The 17126-nt window shown below is 39.7% G+C and overlaps 1 protein-coding gene across 1 annotated transcript; it reads left to right on the top strand.

Moving 5' to 3' along the window:
* Positions 1 to 2987: 2987 nt before the first annotated feature.
* LOC146386201 (uncharacterized) lies at positions 2988 to 15790 on the top strand. Its single transcript, XM_084932277.1, has 3 exons — positions 2988 to 3077; positions 10792 to 10945; positions 15233 to 15790. The coding sequence occupies exons 1-3, from the start codon at positions 3019 to 3021 to the stop codon at positions 15458 to 15460; spliced, it is 441 nt and encodes a 146-aa protein (XP_084788403.1). The 5' UTR covers positions 2988 to 3018; the 3' UTR covers positions 15461 to 15790.
* Positions 15791 to 17126: the final 1336 nt, after the last annotated feature.

Raw genomic sequence — 17126 nt, 5'->3', positions numbered from 1 at the left:
AGATCCTGTGGGACTTCCAGATACAGACGGACAAAATGGTGGTGGCTAACCAACCGGACATAGTGGTGGTAGACAAACAGAAGAAGATGGCTGTAGTGATAGATGTAGCGATTCCGAATGACAGCAACATCAGGAAGAAGGAACACGAGAAATGTGAGAAATACCAAGGGTTCAGAGAAGAGCTGGAGAAGATGTGAAAGGTGAAGGTAACAGTCGTCCCAGTGGTAATTGGAGCACTAGGTGCAGTGACTCCCAAGCTAGGTGAGTGGTGCCAGCAGATCCCAGGAACAACATCTGAGATCTCTCTCTCTCTCTCTCTCTCTCTCTCAACACACACACACACACACACACACACACACACATACATATATATATATATATATATATATATATATATATACAGTATATATATATACAGTATATATATATATATATATATATATATACAGTATATATTTACACTTTTAAATACCCTAGAAACCACTACTAAGTGCAAACTGCTCTATTGAGGTGATATGGTACCACAAGGTCTTTAAGATAAGATGGGGCCAGATTTTTCACGAACATGTTTATTATGGGAAGGATTTTAAATTCGATCCTGGAAGCTAATGAAGAGAAGCCAATATAGGCAAAATATGCTCTCACTTTCTAGCACCCTTCAGTACTCTTGTTGCATCACTTTGGATGAACTGAAGGCTTTTCAAAGAATTTTTTAAGACAACCTGATAATAATGTTCATAGTCCAGCCTAGAAGCAATAACTGCATGAACTATTTTTTGCAGGATCACCATGAGACAGGATGTTTTAAATTTTAGAGATATTGCACAAATTAAGGAAAGCAGTCCTGAATATTTTTTAATGTGCTCATTGAAGTCTGAATGTTCTGCTAGAGACAGACATTCTCTGTTTTTTAGATTAGGCTTAAAACTTTTAATTCCCTGAAAGTATGTTGAAAGTGAAGAGATGGTCTGTACATACATCACTCTGCATTTAATCATTAATCCAGTCTTACTGTTTTGGCTAATAGCCAATTGGACAGGTAAGTTTTGTAGCCTGTGGAAGCACCTTGTGTATAATCAGTGTAGTTCTTGCTCAGTGCTTTATGAATTATGTTTATTGGCTCCTAGGAAAATGCACAATTAGTAATAGATCCGTGTGATGGTTAGTGGAGTAGGTGGACATGGAGAAGGTGATAAAACAGCTGATGAAACAGACCAAAACAAAATAACTTGTATTTAACTTCTATTTAACCCTCACTTTTAACCTTTTTGCCAGTTGCGATATTGGTGATTTAGAGAGTTTATCTACTTTTTTCTTTCTTACTTTCTTTCTTACTTCTAGATGAGACCTAAAAACTTCAGGATGGTAAGCAGCAGTGTTAGCATTTAGATGTTTCATCGTTTACTTTTCTTGTTAACATATCAACATGACAACAATGATAACAATGCTGTTATCTTCTCTTTTCTCTGATTTCCAAGACTAATGCAGAAATGGGCTCGAATAGAGAAAACTAATTAGGTACATTTTGCCCATTTCCATGTTAATGTTTTGTTTGTGTCCATTGTTAGAGTTGACAATAAGAAGAAATGCTAATGAGGGGCTTCTAATCACATTGTCCTAATGGGAACCTATTTACACATCACAGAGGCTGTAGTAATTCACGTACCCCCTCCCTTAGAAACAAAGGACAAGGTCTTTGTCAGGATGATATGAATATTGGAGAGAGGAAAGGGCAAGTTACAACTTACGACACACATTATTTGTACTATTTCTATTCCTAACATTACTCTGTTTTTCACCATAATTTCTTCTGATTTGCATTATGAATGGTAAATGGACTGATTCTTATATAGCGCTTTTCTACTCTTGCGGAGTACTCAAAGCGCTCTATACAACATGACACATTCACCCAGTCTTAGTGCTTTCTAACTATATTCACACTCCGATGGATGCATCGGAGAGCAATCTTGCTCCATGCAGACTGGAGGAACCAGGGATCAAACCACCAACCTTCCGATCAGTAGATGACCTGCTCTACCTCCTGAGCTACAGCATTATGAGAACTTAGACTATAGTATACATCCAAAATGGTTATTGAAGAAATGTGTTGTAACGAGGACAGCATTGAGCAAAAGCAAAGACATGAAGAGAAACTATGACTTTTTGGGAGCAAAAGTCTAGCAGCTTTATTTGGTAAATGGACTGGTTCTTAAATAGCGCTTTTCTACTCTTCTGAGCACTCAAAGCACTTTACTCAATGGGTTGTGCATTCACCCATTCGCCACCACCCGCAGCAATATGAGAACCTACACTATAGAGAACCTACACTACCGCCTGAGCTACAGCCACCCCCAAATTTCAATTCCCGAATGTGGCGATGTGTCTCCCAGAGCACCAGTTCAGTGACATCTATGTATATCTAGTAGGGAATTGCTCACCTTACACTTCTGCCAGGATAAAAGCTTTCAAAGGTTATACAGCTACATATATTTTTAATCTGGATGGATAAATAATGGTGTGGTGTGAGAGGCAAAGAACAAGAAAATTGTTCATTGTAAATCTTACGGTTGACTGACTTGGCATTTACTGTGTCGCAGTAATGTTATGTAATAACAGTTAAGTTGACCGAGTATTTTTCTAATGTCGTCCTACAAGTTAAATGAGCCACCACTGACAGCCAGGGTTGCTGTGGAGAAGCACAGAGTAGTGCGATATGGTCTGTAAGCAGGGGCGGATCTAGAAGGGTGGCAAGCGCCACCCTAAAATGATCCCTTGCCACCCCAAGTGCCACCCCAGTTTTCCATATGACAGTGTTGTTTATTAAAATAAGATAGCATTAACAGTTTGAGCGTAGTTACAGTCAACACTGAATATAAATGCTAAAACTGGATATATTGCATAGTGTTTCCCCCCTCCACCATTAACAAATGGTTCAGCCCATAGCAGGACCGGCTTTTTTCTTGTTTTCAGTAGCAAGTGATGTTTATGATTGTGCCAGAGCACATTTTGAACAACACCATGGGAATTTCGCTTTTTACACAGGTGGTTGGATGTTACACTCTGGAAATGGAAGGAAGGTGAGTGTTATTAACCCTCTGTGTTCCACGGACACGCTGCACCTCCAAATCACATGACTGATATCGAGTGAGAGAGAGCGAGAGAGTTTTTAGATGTGGGAGATTTGTGACGTTTAGTGTGTATACTTAGTGTGTTGTGTTGTCTTGTGTAGTTGTTCTGTTGTGTAGTCGGTTTGTTTTGTGTGTCAGTGAGGGCACTAATGAATGTCACAGAGGCACATTTGCAACGTAAACACTGTCACTAAGTAGAAAACCAGCGGAATGATACACCTCCTGTTGTCAGGCCGGCAGGTTTATCCCTGTGCTGTTCTCATCTGTCTTTTGGTGGACAAACTTTTTTTTTTACTGCCACACATCATTTGTGGGGCATCTTATTGCAACACCTGATTGTTCTCTCATTTTAGTTTTAGTAATATTTTTAAATGGTTGTACAAAATGAAAAACACGGCAGGTGTATTGGCTGCATTTTTAGATAAATAGTTGTATATGTTTACAAAATGTACATTTTATATTTGCATTTCAAGTTATAAAATTTTACTCAACATGTCTGTGGTTTTTTTTACAGTAACAAAATACTACTAGGATTTTAAGTTCTTTGTGTGATTTCAGATCAGTAATGCTAATGCAGTATGTCAGTGAAAAAAACAACTAAATTCAGTTGAGCTGAAAAGAATGATACCAAACAAGGCAAGGGGAAAAAAACAAAATGAAACAATTTGAGGGTGAACTACAAGCGTAAACTCAAAAGGAATCAAAAATGACCAGTTGTATTTCAGACCTCAGTGGGTTAATCCAACAAATCGTGAAAAATTAGGTTTAAATTTTTGTTCATGACGGTGCAGATTTCTGACATTTTGTGTAATTTAAGCATGTAACAATGTGATTGTTTTCTAACAAAAAACAGTGTGAAACTTAAGTTAGACTTGTGTAAATGAACCGCCCCATGTTGTGTAGCTTTCTGGATTTTATACTTGTTGGGCTACATATTTATTTATTATACAGGCTATACAGTACATAAGATCAAAACTCACATGTTTTATGTAACTAAAGTGTGTAATTATGTGGGCTACAGACAATAATTAAGTTATAGACTATATTTATATGAAAAACGTGTATACTTACTGCATTTGAATTATTTTAACCATATGTAACCACCTGCATATGTGTTTGAAAAAAAAAGGCTTTGATTTTGCCACCCCATTTGATTTCTTTGCCACCCTCATGCCACCCTAAGAAAATTTATCTAGATCCGCCCCTGTCTGTAAGGCAGGGTTAGGAGAGGTGTGCTCACATGTTAGTGCCATACTCAACACAATTCTGGCAGTTATAAATAAACTTTGATTAGTACATCTGATAGCACAGCAACTATCTGGGATTAAACTCAAAGATGTTGAGTTGATGGGTGGATGGCTGTGGACCAAAGCACTGTTTTTGCTCTCCAGATGGACCAGAACGTCAGACATCACATGAAATCTATGGATATTTTCTTCATTGAGATGATGATTGTGTATTTTTTTTCAGTGAACACCAAGATAAAAATATTTGCTGCCATTTTAAATTTCCAAATTTTCCAAATGTCATGAATATTGTGAAGAGCCATGCATTCTGTGCTGTCTGATAAGTTTCTGAATTTATCTTATTGGCTCCCAACTTTTTTAAGGGTGGTGTATAAAACATCAGAATAGTACTTTGATGTGGGAAATGTAGGGTAAAAACTGTGTGGTAAACACAGCTCTTAGTTGTTCACCTCTTTATTTTGTCACATTCATAGCATTTTTTTACCCGAGCCTTGCAACCTTCAAAAAATAAAAAAGGAAAGCCAAAACAATGCAGAAATGTCGGGGAGTTAACAACTATTCAGTGTGAAAAGGCATACAGACTGCATATGGGCATAGTCCCCCATTAGGTTTTTAACTCTGCGTACTGAAGATTCAGCATTAATGTTTTGGGGCCTGCCATGTTAGCTGTTAGTTTTTTTTTTGGAGAGGAGGTGATAATATTAAGGAGAATGAAGACTCAAGTTATCAACTAGCTAGCAAGGATCAGTAGCAGGTGGCATTTATAAAGTGTAAAGTTGCACCTCAGATACATCTGCTAGTTTGTGTGAAGTAACAAGCTAGTAAAGTAATAGAATTTTACTCACTAAAACAGAAGCACAGACTTTAGGCAATTTGTATCACAGAGGAAGCTAAATTATAGGTTGCTTGATGCTTAAGCAATTTACTTATTGAACCTGTTACTTCAAATCCTAACTGCTGCCTTTCTGTAGAGAGCTTACATGTTCCCAATTTGCTATGGGAGGCTGACTTCCTGCCATAGTCCAAACACCTTTATATTAGACTATATTAGCTATGGATGGTAAATGGTAACTGGACTGAATCTTATATAGCGCCTTTCTACTCTCCCAGAGCACTCAAAGAGCTTTATAAAACATACCACATTCACCCATTCACACAAGCACTTTCTTCTTTGCTTGTGTGTTTTCTACCTTACATTCACATGCATCCATACTCCAGTAGACACACTGGAGAGCAACTTTGGCACACAGACTGGGGGAGCCAGGGATCAAATCACCAACCTTCTGATCAATAGCTGACCTACTCTACATCGTACCTCCAGCTACCACAGGTGATGACTTCATACACAGACCATATTGATCAGATCAGTATCTCTCATCCAATTTGTGATTCAGTGGATGGTGAGAGTCAAACCTTAATACTGATCTGTATGTTTGTTTACGGTACACATGTACTTTTAAATGTCCTCTATTACTGATGGAAATCTCACAGTCTAAGAAGGCTAACCTGCCACTTTTCATATCATCTCTGGTGAAATTGTTGTGCTTGTCCAATGAGTTAATGTTATCAGTGAATTATGGTACATCCTGAGATTTGTTTTTCACCTAGGTATCATCCACATACCTGAACCAATGGTGGTTCAGGTATGTGGATGTGGTGTTCCAGAGCAGGATAACAGAGCTGTGTTTTCCACTTCCAGCTATAATTACTAACCCATTTCACTGTCTTCCTCTTAAATCCAGAATCAAATTTAATCCTCTCAGGCCCAAATTAAGTTTTTTGTTGCTAATGCACAACCAAGTCCTGCAGTGGTACTTCTGAGTAAAAAAACCCTCATAAAATATGTATGTGGGGTAATCAGGTTGTTAGTTCTTAACTGTTGCAAATCTGCAACGTCTGCCTGGAGAGGGTTAAAAGCCTTATGGCCACTTACGAGGTCTAGAATAATCAGACCCCATAATACTGTATCACCCCAATAGAGGACTTTGCTCTCAGCTTCCCGGGTTCCCTCTGTATTTGAATATTTTCTAAGTTCAATAAAAAAAAAAAAATCAATACAGAAATGTACAACTTCTGAAAATCTGTTGATTTATATACCTGTCCATTCATGGGGCTCTTTTACTTAAAAAAATATAAGATAATATAAATTAAAGCACAAGAGCAGAGTTTCAGTTTCAATATTATTGTCCATATAAATGCATTTACACCAAAATATCTGGTAATGTTAACAGTTATTAAACCTGCATGTGAAGAAACTGTACAAAAATGTAAGAATAGTGTGTCATGAAATTAAACTGCAACTATATGGATTATGGCAGCAGTGTAAAATTTGGTGTTTTTCCAGGAAGTAAACACTTGGCTTTCTAGCCCAACTAAAAATATTATTTGCTATTTTAAAATTTGCAGTCTGTGAGTACTTAATACACTGTAACTAACATTACAATGTGCAAAAATTTGCGTACCATAAGCAAAACACAGATTTTGGTGATTTTGGTCAGTACAGCCAACTATATCATTACCCCAGTGGTACACAGACATTTACAAAGGCCTATAGCATACATTTTTCGCGGAAATTTCATTTTAAGGGCAGAAATTGCTTCATGGCTTCCGAAGAGTACAGCAGGATAATAAGGTCCTGGGTGTGTTTGTTTGTGCCTTCGACCTGATCGGCATTCTGATGAGCAGGCACGTCTGCAGGACTAATTGGCCTCTTTAAATGGAAAAATGTCCAGTGAGCGTGACCCATCTATGAGTCGGTAACACCCCACCACCTCCATCACCGGTCTGTTTATCATCACTTTATGAAAACAAAGCCCTCCAATTAGCAGAAGGGCAGTCATGGAAATAATAATGACCATAAACTGAATGGTCATTGAATGGATTTAAAAAGTTGAAGTCAAACAATTGTGATGCACTTAAAAAGTAATTTATTTATAAATCCCTGGAGCTCTGTGCTTTGTTGCTGTACTGTTTATGTATGATTTATATATGTAGCCAAACTGGAATGTCAGCACTTAATTTTATAATATAATATTAGCACTGATTAAATAATAATAATAATAATAATAATAATAATAATAATAATAATAATAATAATATCATAGTGGCACGGTGGTTACCACTGTTGCCGCACAGCAAGAAGGTCCTGAGTTCAATTCTAACATCAGGCCGGGGTCTTTCTGTGCGGAGTTTGCACGTTCTCCCCGTGTTTGCGTGGGTTCCCTCCGGGTACTCCGGCTTCCTCCCACCGTCCAAAGACATGCAGCTTGTGGGGATAGGTTAATTGGAAAATCCAAATTGCCATTAGGTGTGAATGTGCGAGTGAATGTGAGCGCGAATGGTTGTCTGTCCCTGTGTGTTGGCCCTGCGACAGACTGGCGACCTGTCCAGGGTGTACCCCGCCTCTCGCCCTATGACAGCTGGGATAGGCTCCAGCGCCCCCCGCGACCCTGAAAAGGAGAAGCGGAAGCGAATGGATGGATCATAGTTCATTCAATATCAATAAGAGCAGTAATAGTTAAATCATAGTTAAAGCATTTTAATTCCAGCTACTTAGATGAATAACAGACAACGAGGAATCTTTTCATTAGCTTCATTTTTATTTTCTAGGGTTAAAAAAACAACCAAAACACACACACACACACACACACACACACACACACACACACACACACACACACACACACAGAGTTAAATTTCTTGTCTTAATTTGTTGAGAAAAGTAAGAAGAAAATAAGAACATATATTGAAGGTTTGCTAGTTATCATATCATTTATTTATCCTGATAGAAGTCTCATTAACACTGTTTTTCTTCTTCTTGTGTTTTTTAACAGTGACCTGAGCAAAAAGACAGCAGATGTTACAAGAGGGATAGAAGCTTAATAATAATAATATAATAATACATTTTATTTCATGCTGCCTTTCTAAAACCCAAGGTCACCTTACAAAGAGAAAAAGATAAAACAGTAGATTAAAATAGATTCTAATAGATTCTAATAAATTAAAATACAGAAACCAGCAAAATACAACCACAAACAACAAATTAAAAAAACAAAAAAACCCATGATTTGACAGTTAGTAAAATCTGTATTAAAGCGAGTAATCCAGTTTAAACAAGTAGGCTTAGGGAAGGGCATTCAGTCCCAACAGTAGGGCTGCCACGTTTGTACAAGGATGCCAGATGCTGTTAAACTCAGAAGAAGAAGAAGCAGTCTCCGGTTTCATAGCCGTGTCCAAATTCAGGGGCCGCATCCTTCAGAGGCCGCATTTGTAGGCCGATTATGTTACAGCGACGCAACAAAGGCTGTCCAAACTCGAAGACTCCTCCAAATGCGGCCTCCAAATGCATCCTCCTTTTCCCCAGATTTGAAGGATGGGTCGGGCGTATCCTTTGTGGCCCAACCTATCCCATAATTGAGAGCGCGGCTCAGCCAATTCCAGTTTTCAACAATGGTGGCAGCTACTTATTTTAATTTTACTCTTATTACTCTTTCTGGGTTACAAAATAAACTTTTAACATATTTTCAGGCGAGAATGTAGCTGTGTACACTTCAAATATCTGCTCGGTTTATCAAGATGTCACATATTTGCAAAAGTGCTCCGACGTTTTCTGAGACGTCTGTTACCCACCAGCTCGATAGCTAGGGATGGGTACACTGATAAAAGCTATAATCTATTGCTAATCTATGCAAATCATGTAAAATTTACTCTATTATTGCACTCAGCCAAGGAATTATAAAGTAATGGGTTAATTATACCCTTTTCCTAACAGTAATAACATTACATTAAAAAATGCAGTAAAATATACCCCCAAACAATGAGTCTTATGTTCCTAATTGCGTATGCGCCAGACCACGCTTTTTGACCAAGCAGGACAGCAAGAAAATTCTGGGTCCTTTCTCCGGCTTCCAACGAACCCGATCGAACCACAGAAGTGAAGGTAAGCTATTTACACAGGGTGGATAATATATAATAGCGTATGCAAATGGTAATTTTTGAAATAATGAGCTATTACACTTCACTTGTATTGCTTACGTCTGTGTAATGCACCATTACTTGACATAAAAATGAATCTGCTGCTGTCTGTTAACTCTCTAGACAACTGCCGGTAAGTTGCAATGAAATGTGTTCGTGGTGCGCTTTTTATCAGTCAGCATGCATGACCAGTCCCAGACTGGTAATCGGAACGCTGAGGTTGTGTCCAAATTCATGGGCTGAATCGTCCTGAGGACCCAGCTTTCGCGGGCTATGTGGGCCGGTCCTCAGAAGGTCAGGTAGGCCAGATATAAACCTATGTTTAACCAGAGTAGCGAAAGACCGCGGTGATCTGAAAATGATGTGCCGGGATTGTGCCTTTCTCGGCGGCTCTAGTAACCCTCGAGCTCTCGGCTAGCTATTGAGCTGGTGGGTAACAGATGTCTCCGAAAACGTCGAAGCACTTTTGCAAATATGCGATGTCTCGATAAACGGAGCAGATAGTTGCAGTTTACACACCCACATTCTCGCCTGAAAATATGTTAAAAGTTTATTTTGTGACCCAGAAAGAGTAATTTTAAAAGTTAGTAGCGGCCGCCATTGCCGGAAACTGGAGTTTTGCTGGGCCACGCTATGAATTCTGGGATATGGTGGGCCACGAAGGACACACCCGACCCATCCTTAAAATTTGAGGAAAAGAAGGACGCATTTGTCGGCTACATTTGGAGGAGTCCACGAATTTGGACAGCCTTCGGCGCGTCGCTGTGGCGTAATCCGTCTACAAATGCATCCCCAGGAGGATGAAGCCCATGAAGTTGAATCACAGTCTTTGCAAACTACTTTCCTGCCTTGATGGAAAAGAAAATGGACGTCAGATGATTTTTTTTGAGAAATGAGAGGGGCAATCCTTAAGTTGTGGTGGCTCTGCTTCTGGGTCAACACATAAAACAGGTAAACAAACTTAAATCCTGTATGTCTTTGAGATTCTATGAACATTGGGCAGATCATTCCCAACAGTCGTGTTTTAAACTCTTAAAAATCAGCTGTTGCTTCTGTCTGCCTCTCCCCATTGATCTGTAGCTCCTCATCATCGCGGAGAGCTCACTGAAAGCTTTCTCCCAGCTGTAACTGGCGGCTTTGTTTTAGCAGCACCAGAACCTTCTGAAAAGCTCTGAAGCATGCTTGCTTGTATTTAAAAATGTGCGCGGCAGTAGTCGCTTGTTCTGTCATGCAGATACAGCTTTGCTCACGTATCTGCTTCATTATCCGCTCAGATGATCGCACTGCGTGGAAACAATGGGACACAGCAGCATCATGAACTCCAGCTATAGGGAGATTTTTCAGGAGGAAAACAGATAAATAAAAAAAACATTCATGTTATAACTATGAGATCTGGTCTGTCATTTAAAATTTCATTTTTTTTTTGTCCCCTTACTTCTTAGATCATCAAAGAGTTCAGACGCATCACCAGTTTCATTGGTGGAGACATTCATGCTGAAACTTGATGAGTACACACCAGGTCTTTTGCAGCTTATGGGTGCCAAAGGAGGAGCTGCTGGTTCCAAGATGAGACCTCTGCTGGACACTTTGAATGACGTATGTTATTTGACTTTTTTCACAAATATGTAATTATGGAGGGCTGCAGTGGGTAGCGAGAAGGTCCTGGGTTCGAATCCTGGCCCAGGGTCTTTATGCATGGAGTTTGCATGTTCTCCCTGTGCATGTGTGGGTTCCCCCCAGGTATTCCGGCTTCCTCCCACAGTCAGAAAACATGACTGTTAGGTTAATTGGTCATATTGATAACAGATTACTTATTAACTCAAGGGATCCTAATGTTCTTCTCTCCTGTCCTCTCCTATCCCCTGTTCTCCCCTTCTCCATTCATCTTCTGTCCACTCCCCTCTTTAGATAAACTAAAATATATTGAAAAAGCATCTTAAATTTTAAAACTGCTGGCTAAGGGTAAACGTAAATTCAGTAAAATCATAATTCACGTCGGCAGTAATGACACCCGGTTACGCCAATCGGAGGTCACTAAAATCAATATTGAATCGATGTGCAACTTTGCTAAAACAATGTCGGACTCTGGTCCCCTCCCCAATCAGACCAGGAGTGACATGTTTAGCCGCATGTTCTCCTTAAATTGCTGGCTGTCTGAGTGGTGTCCCAGAAACGATGTGGGCTTCATAGATAATTGGCAAACCTTCTGGAGGAAACCTGGTCTTGTTAGGACTTTGGATGGAGCAGCTCTCATTTCTAGAAATATGGACAAATTTATTAAACCCCCCAAAATATGACTATCCAGAGTTGGGACCAGGAAGCAGAGTTGCAGTCTTACACGCCTCTCTGCAGCTTCTCTCCTCCTGCTACCCCCCCAAAAACCCATCTCCATAGAGACTGTGTCAGCTTCCAAAAAGACAAAAAACAAACTAAAAACCAGCAACAAACAACTTAAACATAAACAATTACAAAGAAAGAACAGTACAGTATCCACATCTGAACCAAAGAGTAAAACAGTGAAATGTGGATTATTAAATATTAGGTCTCTCTCCTCCAAGTCTCTGTTAGTACATGACTTAATAATTGATCAACAAATTGATTTACTCTGCCTTACAGAAACCTGGTTGCAGCAGGATGATTATGTTAGTTTAAATGAATCAACACCCCCGAGTCATTCTAACTACCAGAAACCTCGAAGCACAGGCCGAGGGGGCGGTGTGGCAGCAATTTTTCACACCAGCCTATTAATTAATGAAAGACCAAGACAGACTTTTAATTCATTTGAAAGCCTGATGCTTAACATTGTCCACCCCAGCTGTGAAACTCAGAAACCAGTCTTACTTGTTATCATCTATCGTCCACCTGGGCCTTACACAGAGTTTCTGTCTGATTTCTCAGACTTTATATCTAATTTAGTTCTGAGCTCAAATAAAATAATTATTGTGGGTGATTTTAACATCCATGTAGATGCTAAAAATGACAGCCTCAACATGGCATTTAGTCTGTTATTAGACTCAATTGGCTTCTCTCAAAATGTAAAAGAACCCACCCACCACTTTAATCACACTCTAGATCTTGTTTTAACATATGGCATAGAAACTGAACATTTAACAGTGTTTCCTGAAAACCCTCTCCTGTCTGATCATTTCCTGATAACATTTACATTTACAATAATTGATTACACAGCAGTGGAGAGTAGACTTTATCACAGTAGATGTCTTTCTGAAAGCGCTGTAACTAAGTTTAAGAATATAATCCACCCACTGTTATCATCTTCAATGCCCTGTACCAACACAGAGCAGAGCAGCTATCTGAACGCTACCCCAACAGAGGTCGATTATCTTGTTAATAATTTCACCTCCTCACTACGTACGACTCTGGATACTGTAGCTCCAGTGAAAACTAAGGTCTCTAATCAGAAGTACCTGACTCCGTGGTATAATTCTCAAACACGTACCCTAAAGCAGATGACTCGTAATCTGGAGAGGAAATGGCGTGTCACAAATTTAGAGGATCATCATTTAGCCTGGAGAAATAGTTTGCTGCTTTATAAGAAAGCCCTCCGCAAAGCCAGAACATCTTACTATTCATCACTGATTGAAGAAAATAAGAACAACCCCAGGTTTCTCTTCAGCACTGTAGTCAGGCTGACAAACAGTCAGAGCTCTGTTGAGCCAACCATCCCTTTAACGTTAACTAGTAATGACTTCATGAACTTCTTCACAAATAAAATTTTTATCATTAGAGAAAAAATTACCAGTAATCATCCCACAGATGTAATATTATCTACAGCTACTCTTAGTACCATTGATGTTAAGTTAGACTCTTTTTCTCCAATTGATCTTTCTGAGTTAACTTCAATAATTACTTCCTCCAAACCATCAACGTGTCTTTTAGACCCCATTCCTACAAAACTGCTCAAAGAAGTCCTGCCATTAATTAATTCTTCGATCTTAAATATGATCAACCTATCTCTAATAATCGGCTATGTACCACAGGCCTTCAAGCTGGCTGTAGTTAAACCTTTACTCAAAAAGCCATCTCTAGACCCAGCAGTCTTAGCTAATTATAGGCCAATCTCCAACCTTCCTTTCATATCAAAAATCCTTGAAAGAGTAGTTGTCAAACAGCTAACAGATCATCTGCAGAGGAATGGATTATTTGAAGAGTTTCAGTCAGGTTTCAGAGCTCATCACAGCACAGAAACAGCTTTAGTGAAGGTTACAAATGATCTTCTTATGGCCTCTGACAGTGGACTCATCTCTGTGCTTGTCCTGCTAGACCTCAGTGCAGCGTTCGATACTGTTGACCATAATATCCTATTAGAGCGATTAGAACATGCTGTAGGTATTACAGGTACTGCACTGCAGTGGTTTGTATCATATCTATCTAATAGACTCCAATTTGTGCATGTAAATGGAGAGTCCTCTTCACACACTGAGGTTAATTATGGAGTTCCACAGGGTTCAGTGCTAGGACCAATTCTGTTTACATTATACATGCTTCCCTTAGGCAGCATCATTAGAAGACATAGCATACATTTTCACTGCTATGCAGATGACACCCAGCTCTTTCTGTCCATGAAGCCAGATAACACACACCAATTAGTTAAACTGCAGGAATGTCTTAAAGACATAAAGACCTGGATGGCCGCTAACTTTCTGCTTCTTAATTCAGATAAAACTGAGGTTATTGTACTCGGCCCTGAAAATCTTAGAAATATGGTATCTAACCAGATTACTCTGGATGGCATTACTTGGCCTCCAGTAACGCTGTGAGGAACCTTGGAGTCATTTTTGACCAGGACATGTCCTTCAACGCACATATTAAACAAATATGTAAGACTGCTTTCTTCCATTTGTGCAACATCTCTAAAATTAGAAATATCCTGTCTCAGAGTGACGCTGAAAAACTAGTTCATGCATTTATTACTTCCAGGCTGGACTACTGTAATTCATTATTATCAGGATGTCCAAAAAACTCACTGAAAAGCCTTCAGCTAATCCAAAATGCTGCAGCAAGAGTACTGACAGAGACTAGAAAGAGAGAGCATATTTCTCCTGTTTTGGCTTCCCTTCATTGGCTTCCTGTTAAGTCCAGAATTGAATTCAAAATCCTGCTCCTCACATACAAGGTCTTAAATAATCAGGCCCCATCTTATCTTAATGACCTTGTAGTACCATATCACCCTTTTAGAGCACTTCGCTCTCGCTCTGCAGGCCTACTTGTTGTTCCTAGAGTATTTAAAAGTAGAATGGGAGGCAGAGCCTTCAGTTTTCAGGCCCCTCTTCTGTGGAACCAGCTTCCAGTTTGGATTCGGGAGACAGAAACTATCTCTACTTTTAAGATTAGGCTTAAAACTTTCCTTTTTGCTAAAGCATATAGTTAGGGCTGGACCAGGTGACCCTGAATCCTCCCTTAGTTATGCTGCAATAGACGTAGGCTGCTGGGGGATTCCCATGATGCATTGAGTTTTTCCTTTCCAGTCACCTTTCTCACTCACTATGTATTAATAGACCTCTCTGCATTGAATCATATCTGTTATTAACCTCTGTCTCTCTTCCACAGCATGTCTTTTATCCTGTCTTCCTTCTCTCACCCCAACCGGTCGCAGCAGATGGCCGCCCCTCCCTGAGCCTGGTTCTGCCGGAGGTTTCTTCCTGTTAAAAGGGAGTTTTTCCTTCCCACTGTCGCCAAAGTGCTTGCTCATAGGGGGTCATATGATTGTTGGGTTTTTCTCTGTATCTATGAAGCGCCTTGAGGCGACTTTTGTTGTGATTTGGCGCTATATAAATAAAATTGAATTGAATTGAATTGAATTGAATTGAATTAAATAAAATAAAACATGTGTATGCTTTTTGTGTCTTTCTTTTTAACACGTAGGAATGTGAGGATTACACAGACAATAAGATGAAGGTGATCGTGATCCACAACATCATGGCTGAGGAGGATCCATCAGATGTGTCCATTGTGATTGAGGGAAACCAAGTGATGGAGGGATGTGGAAGCCGAACAAAGGCATGTGTACTGCTGATGGGACTGATATATGCCCTCAACCTCGAATATCCGAAGGAGCTGAAGAACTTTTCAAAAACTTTTTTTGGAACTTGACGGGGCCAAACTACTGAAAAAGGTCCACGGCCTCAAAAATAAGCTTGTGCAATGCACACACATTTCCCCTCTTGTTCCAAGAGAATCTTTTGTCCAGACATAGCTTGATGGAGCTGTAATTTTTCTTCCGACAGCAAGCACAGATTGAATGTTGGTGTTAGTGTTCTGTTCTATGTATCCATATTTTTGATAACGTACATGCACAGAAACAACCTTGTAGAGTTTTGGTATGTGCTTTTGGCTTTTAAAATGAACTAAGTTGCCTTTGAAAGTGTTGTCTGCATTAGCTGTTGTGTTGCACTTTATTCTGTGTTTTTATGGAATAAAAACATTGAGATGATGAACCATCTGAATGTCTTTTTTGGGGGTTACATTTTACCTTATATGAATAGGTAATGTTTATCAACTGATAATAATTAAATTTTATTAGTAATTATATAATTAATTTTACCTAATTTCAATGAGTAAGTAGCTGTTGAATATATATGTAAATGTGGGGTAAATTTTACCCAATTGAATTAAGTATTTCATAGCTTTTTATTGAAACTATTTTATACACAATATATTGACTTAAATCTACCCCCAAAAAGTCAATGCAAATTGTTACCTCAGATTTATTGGGTAAATTCTATAGATGACTTCTTACAGTGTATCGTTTAGGTTTTATCCGATACCGGTGCCAAACCGGTACTTTTGAAACGGTGCTGGTGCTTAAACGGTGCTCGAACCGGTGCTTAAAGAATGGAAAACAAAAACTTTGTCCAAAAACCTCTCATGTTTAGCTGTTTTCCACTTTTTCTTTGGTCATTTTAGCCTTTTTGGCCAGGGTGAAGGGAGCATCTGCCACCAAACAAGAAGACGGCCGCATGTAACTACGACGGTGTTTGCTAGTTCACCTTACATGCATTAATGTAATAACATGGTTAGCCTACTCAACGTAACTTACACACGAACAACATTAAGCTACTCACGCAGAGAAGAACGGCTGCTGCTGCCATCATCATCCGTCATCATTTCTGCTACACTGGCAGGGCTAGGGGCCAGGACTCTCCTCTTCAGGTTTTTGGGGGATGTTGCTAACTCCGGGTCCGATAACAGGCAAACCACCCGCAGTAGATGTGCACGGTGTGAGGTCTCGCAGCAAGCTATCAAATACGGTGCATTTCTCGGCTTTTAAAAAAACGCTATGCGTCGCCAGGTGTTTCATCAGATTTGAGGAGTTACCTCCTTTGCACAGTATCAGCTTAAAGCACTTGTTGCAGGCTGCTGAGTTTGCATCTTTTGCTGTGAAGTACAGCCAGACTTTGACCGCTTCGCCTTGGGCATTTTTAATCTGTAGCTCTGCTCTAAAAGAATGTACGTACCTGGGCCCGCCTGCTATCCTTGGAAAGGTAAAATGATGTATGACATCTCAGGAAAAAAAAAAGCACTGAAATTAAGCACCGAAATATGTGCTGCTTTTCGGTCTGGTTACTACCATTTATGTCAGAACCGCTGCCATAATGGCACCGGATACCGGTACCCATCCCTAAGCCGGGGGTTCAAGGCTCACTAGAGCCGGGGCGAGAACAGTCAACTCCCGGCACATCGTTTTCAAAACCCCCGCGGTCTTTCGCTACTCAGGTTAAACATGGTAAATGGTAAATGGCCTGTATTTGTATAGCGC

Source organism: Perissodus microlepis, chromosome 6, assembly GCF_051167445.1.
Source record: "Perissodus microlepis isolate ML-2025 ecotype Zambia chromosome 6, ASM5116744v1, whole genome shotgun sequence".
Classification (NCBI taxonomy): domain Eukaryota; kingdom Metazoa; phylum Chordata; class Actinopteri; order Cichliformes; family Cichlidae; genus Perissodus; species Perissodus microlepis.
The sequence above is the reverse complement of the archived record's forward strand: the minus strand, read 5'-3'. Positions and strand labels throughout refer to the sequence as shown.

What these genes read in the sequence shown, in the direction of transcription:
- LOC146386201 (XM_084932277.1), top strand. Translation starts at nt 3,019, where the DNA reads ATGGGAATTTCGCTTTTTACACAGGTGGTTGGATGTTACACTCTGGAA. An exon ending in ACTCTGGAAATGGAAGGAAG is followed by an intron (nt 3,078 to 10,791) that starts GTGAGTGTTATT and finishes CTTACTTCTTAG; the next exon opens with ATCATCAAAGAGTTCAGACG. An exon ending in TGCTGGACACTTTGAATGAC is followed by an intron (nt 10,946 to 15,232) that starts GTATGTTATTTG and finishes TTTAACACGTAG; the next exon opens with GAATGTGAGGATTACACAGA.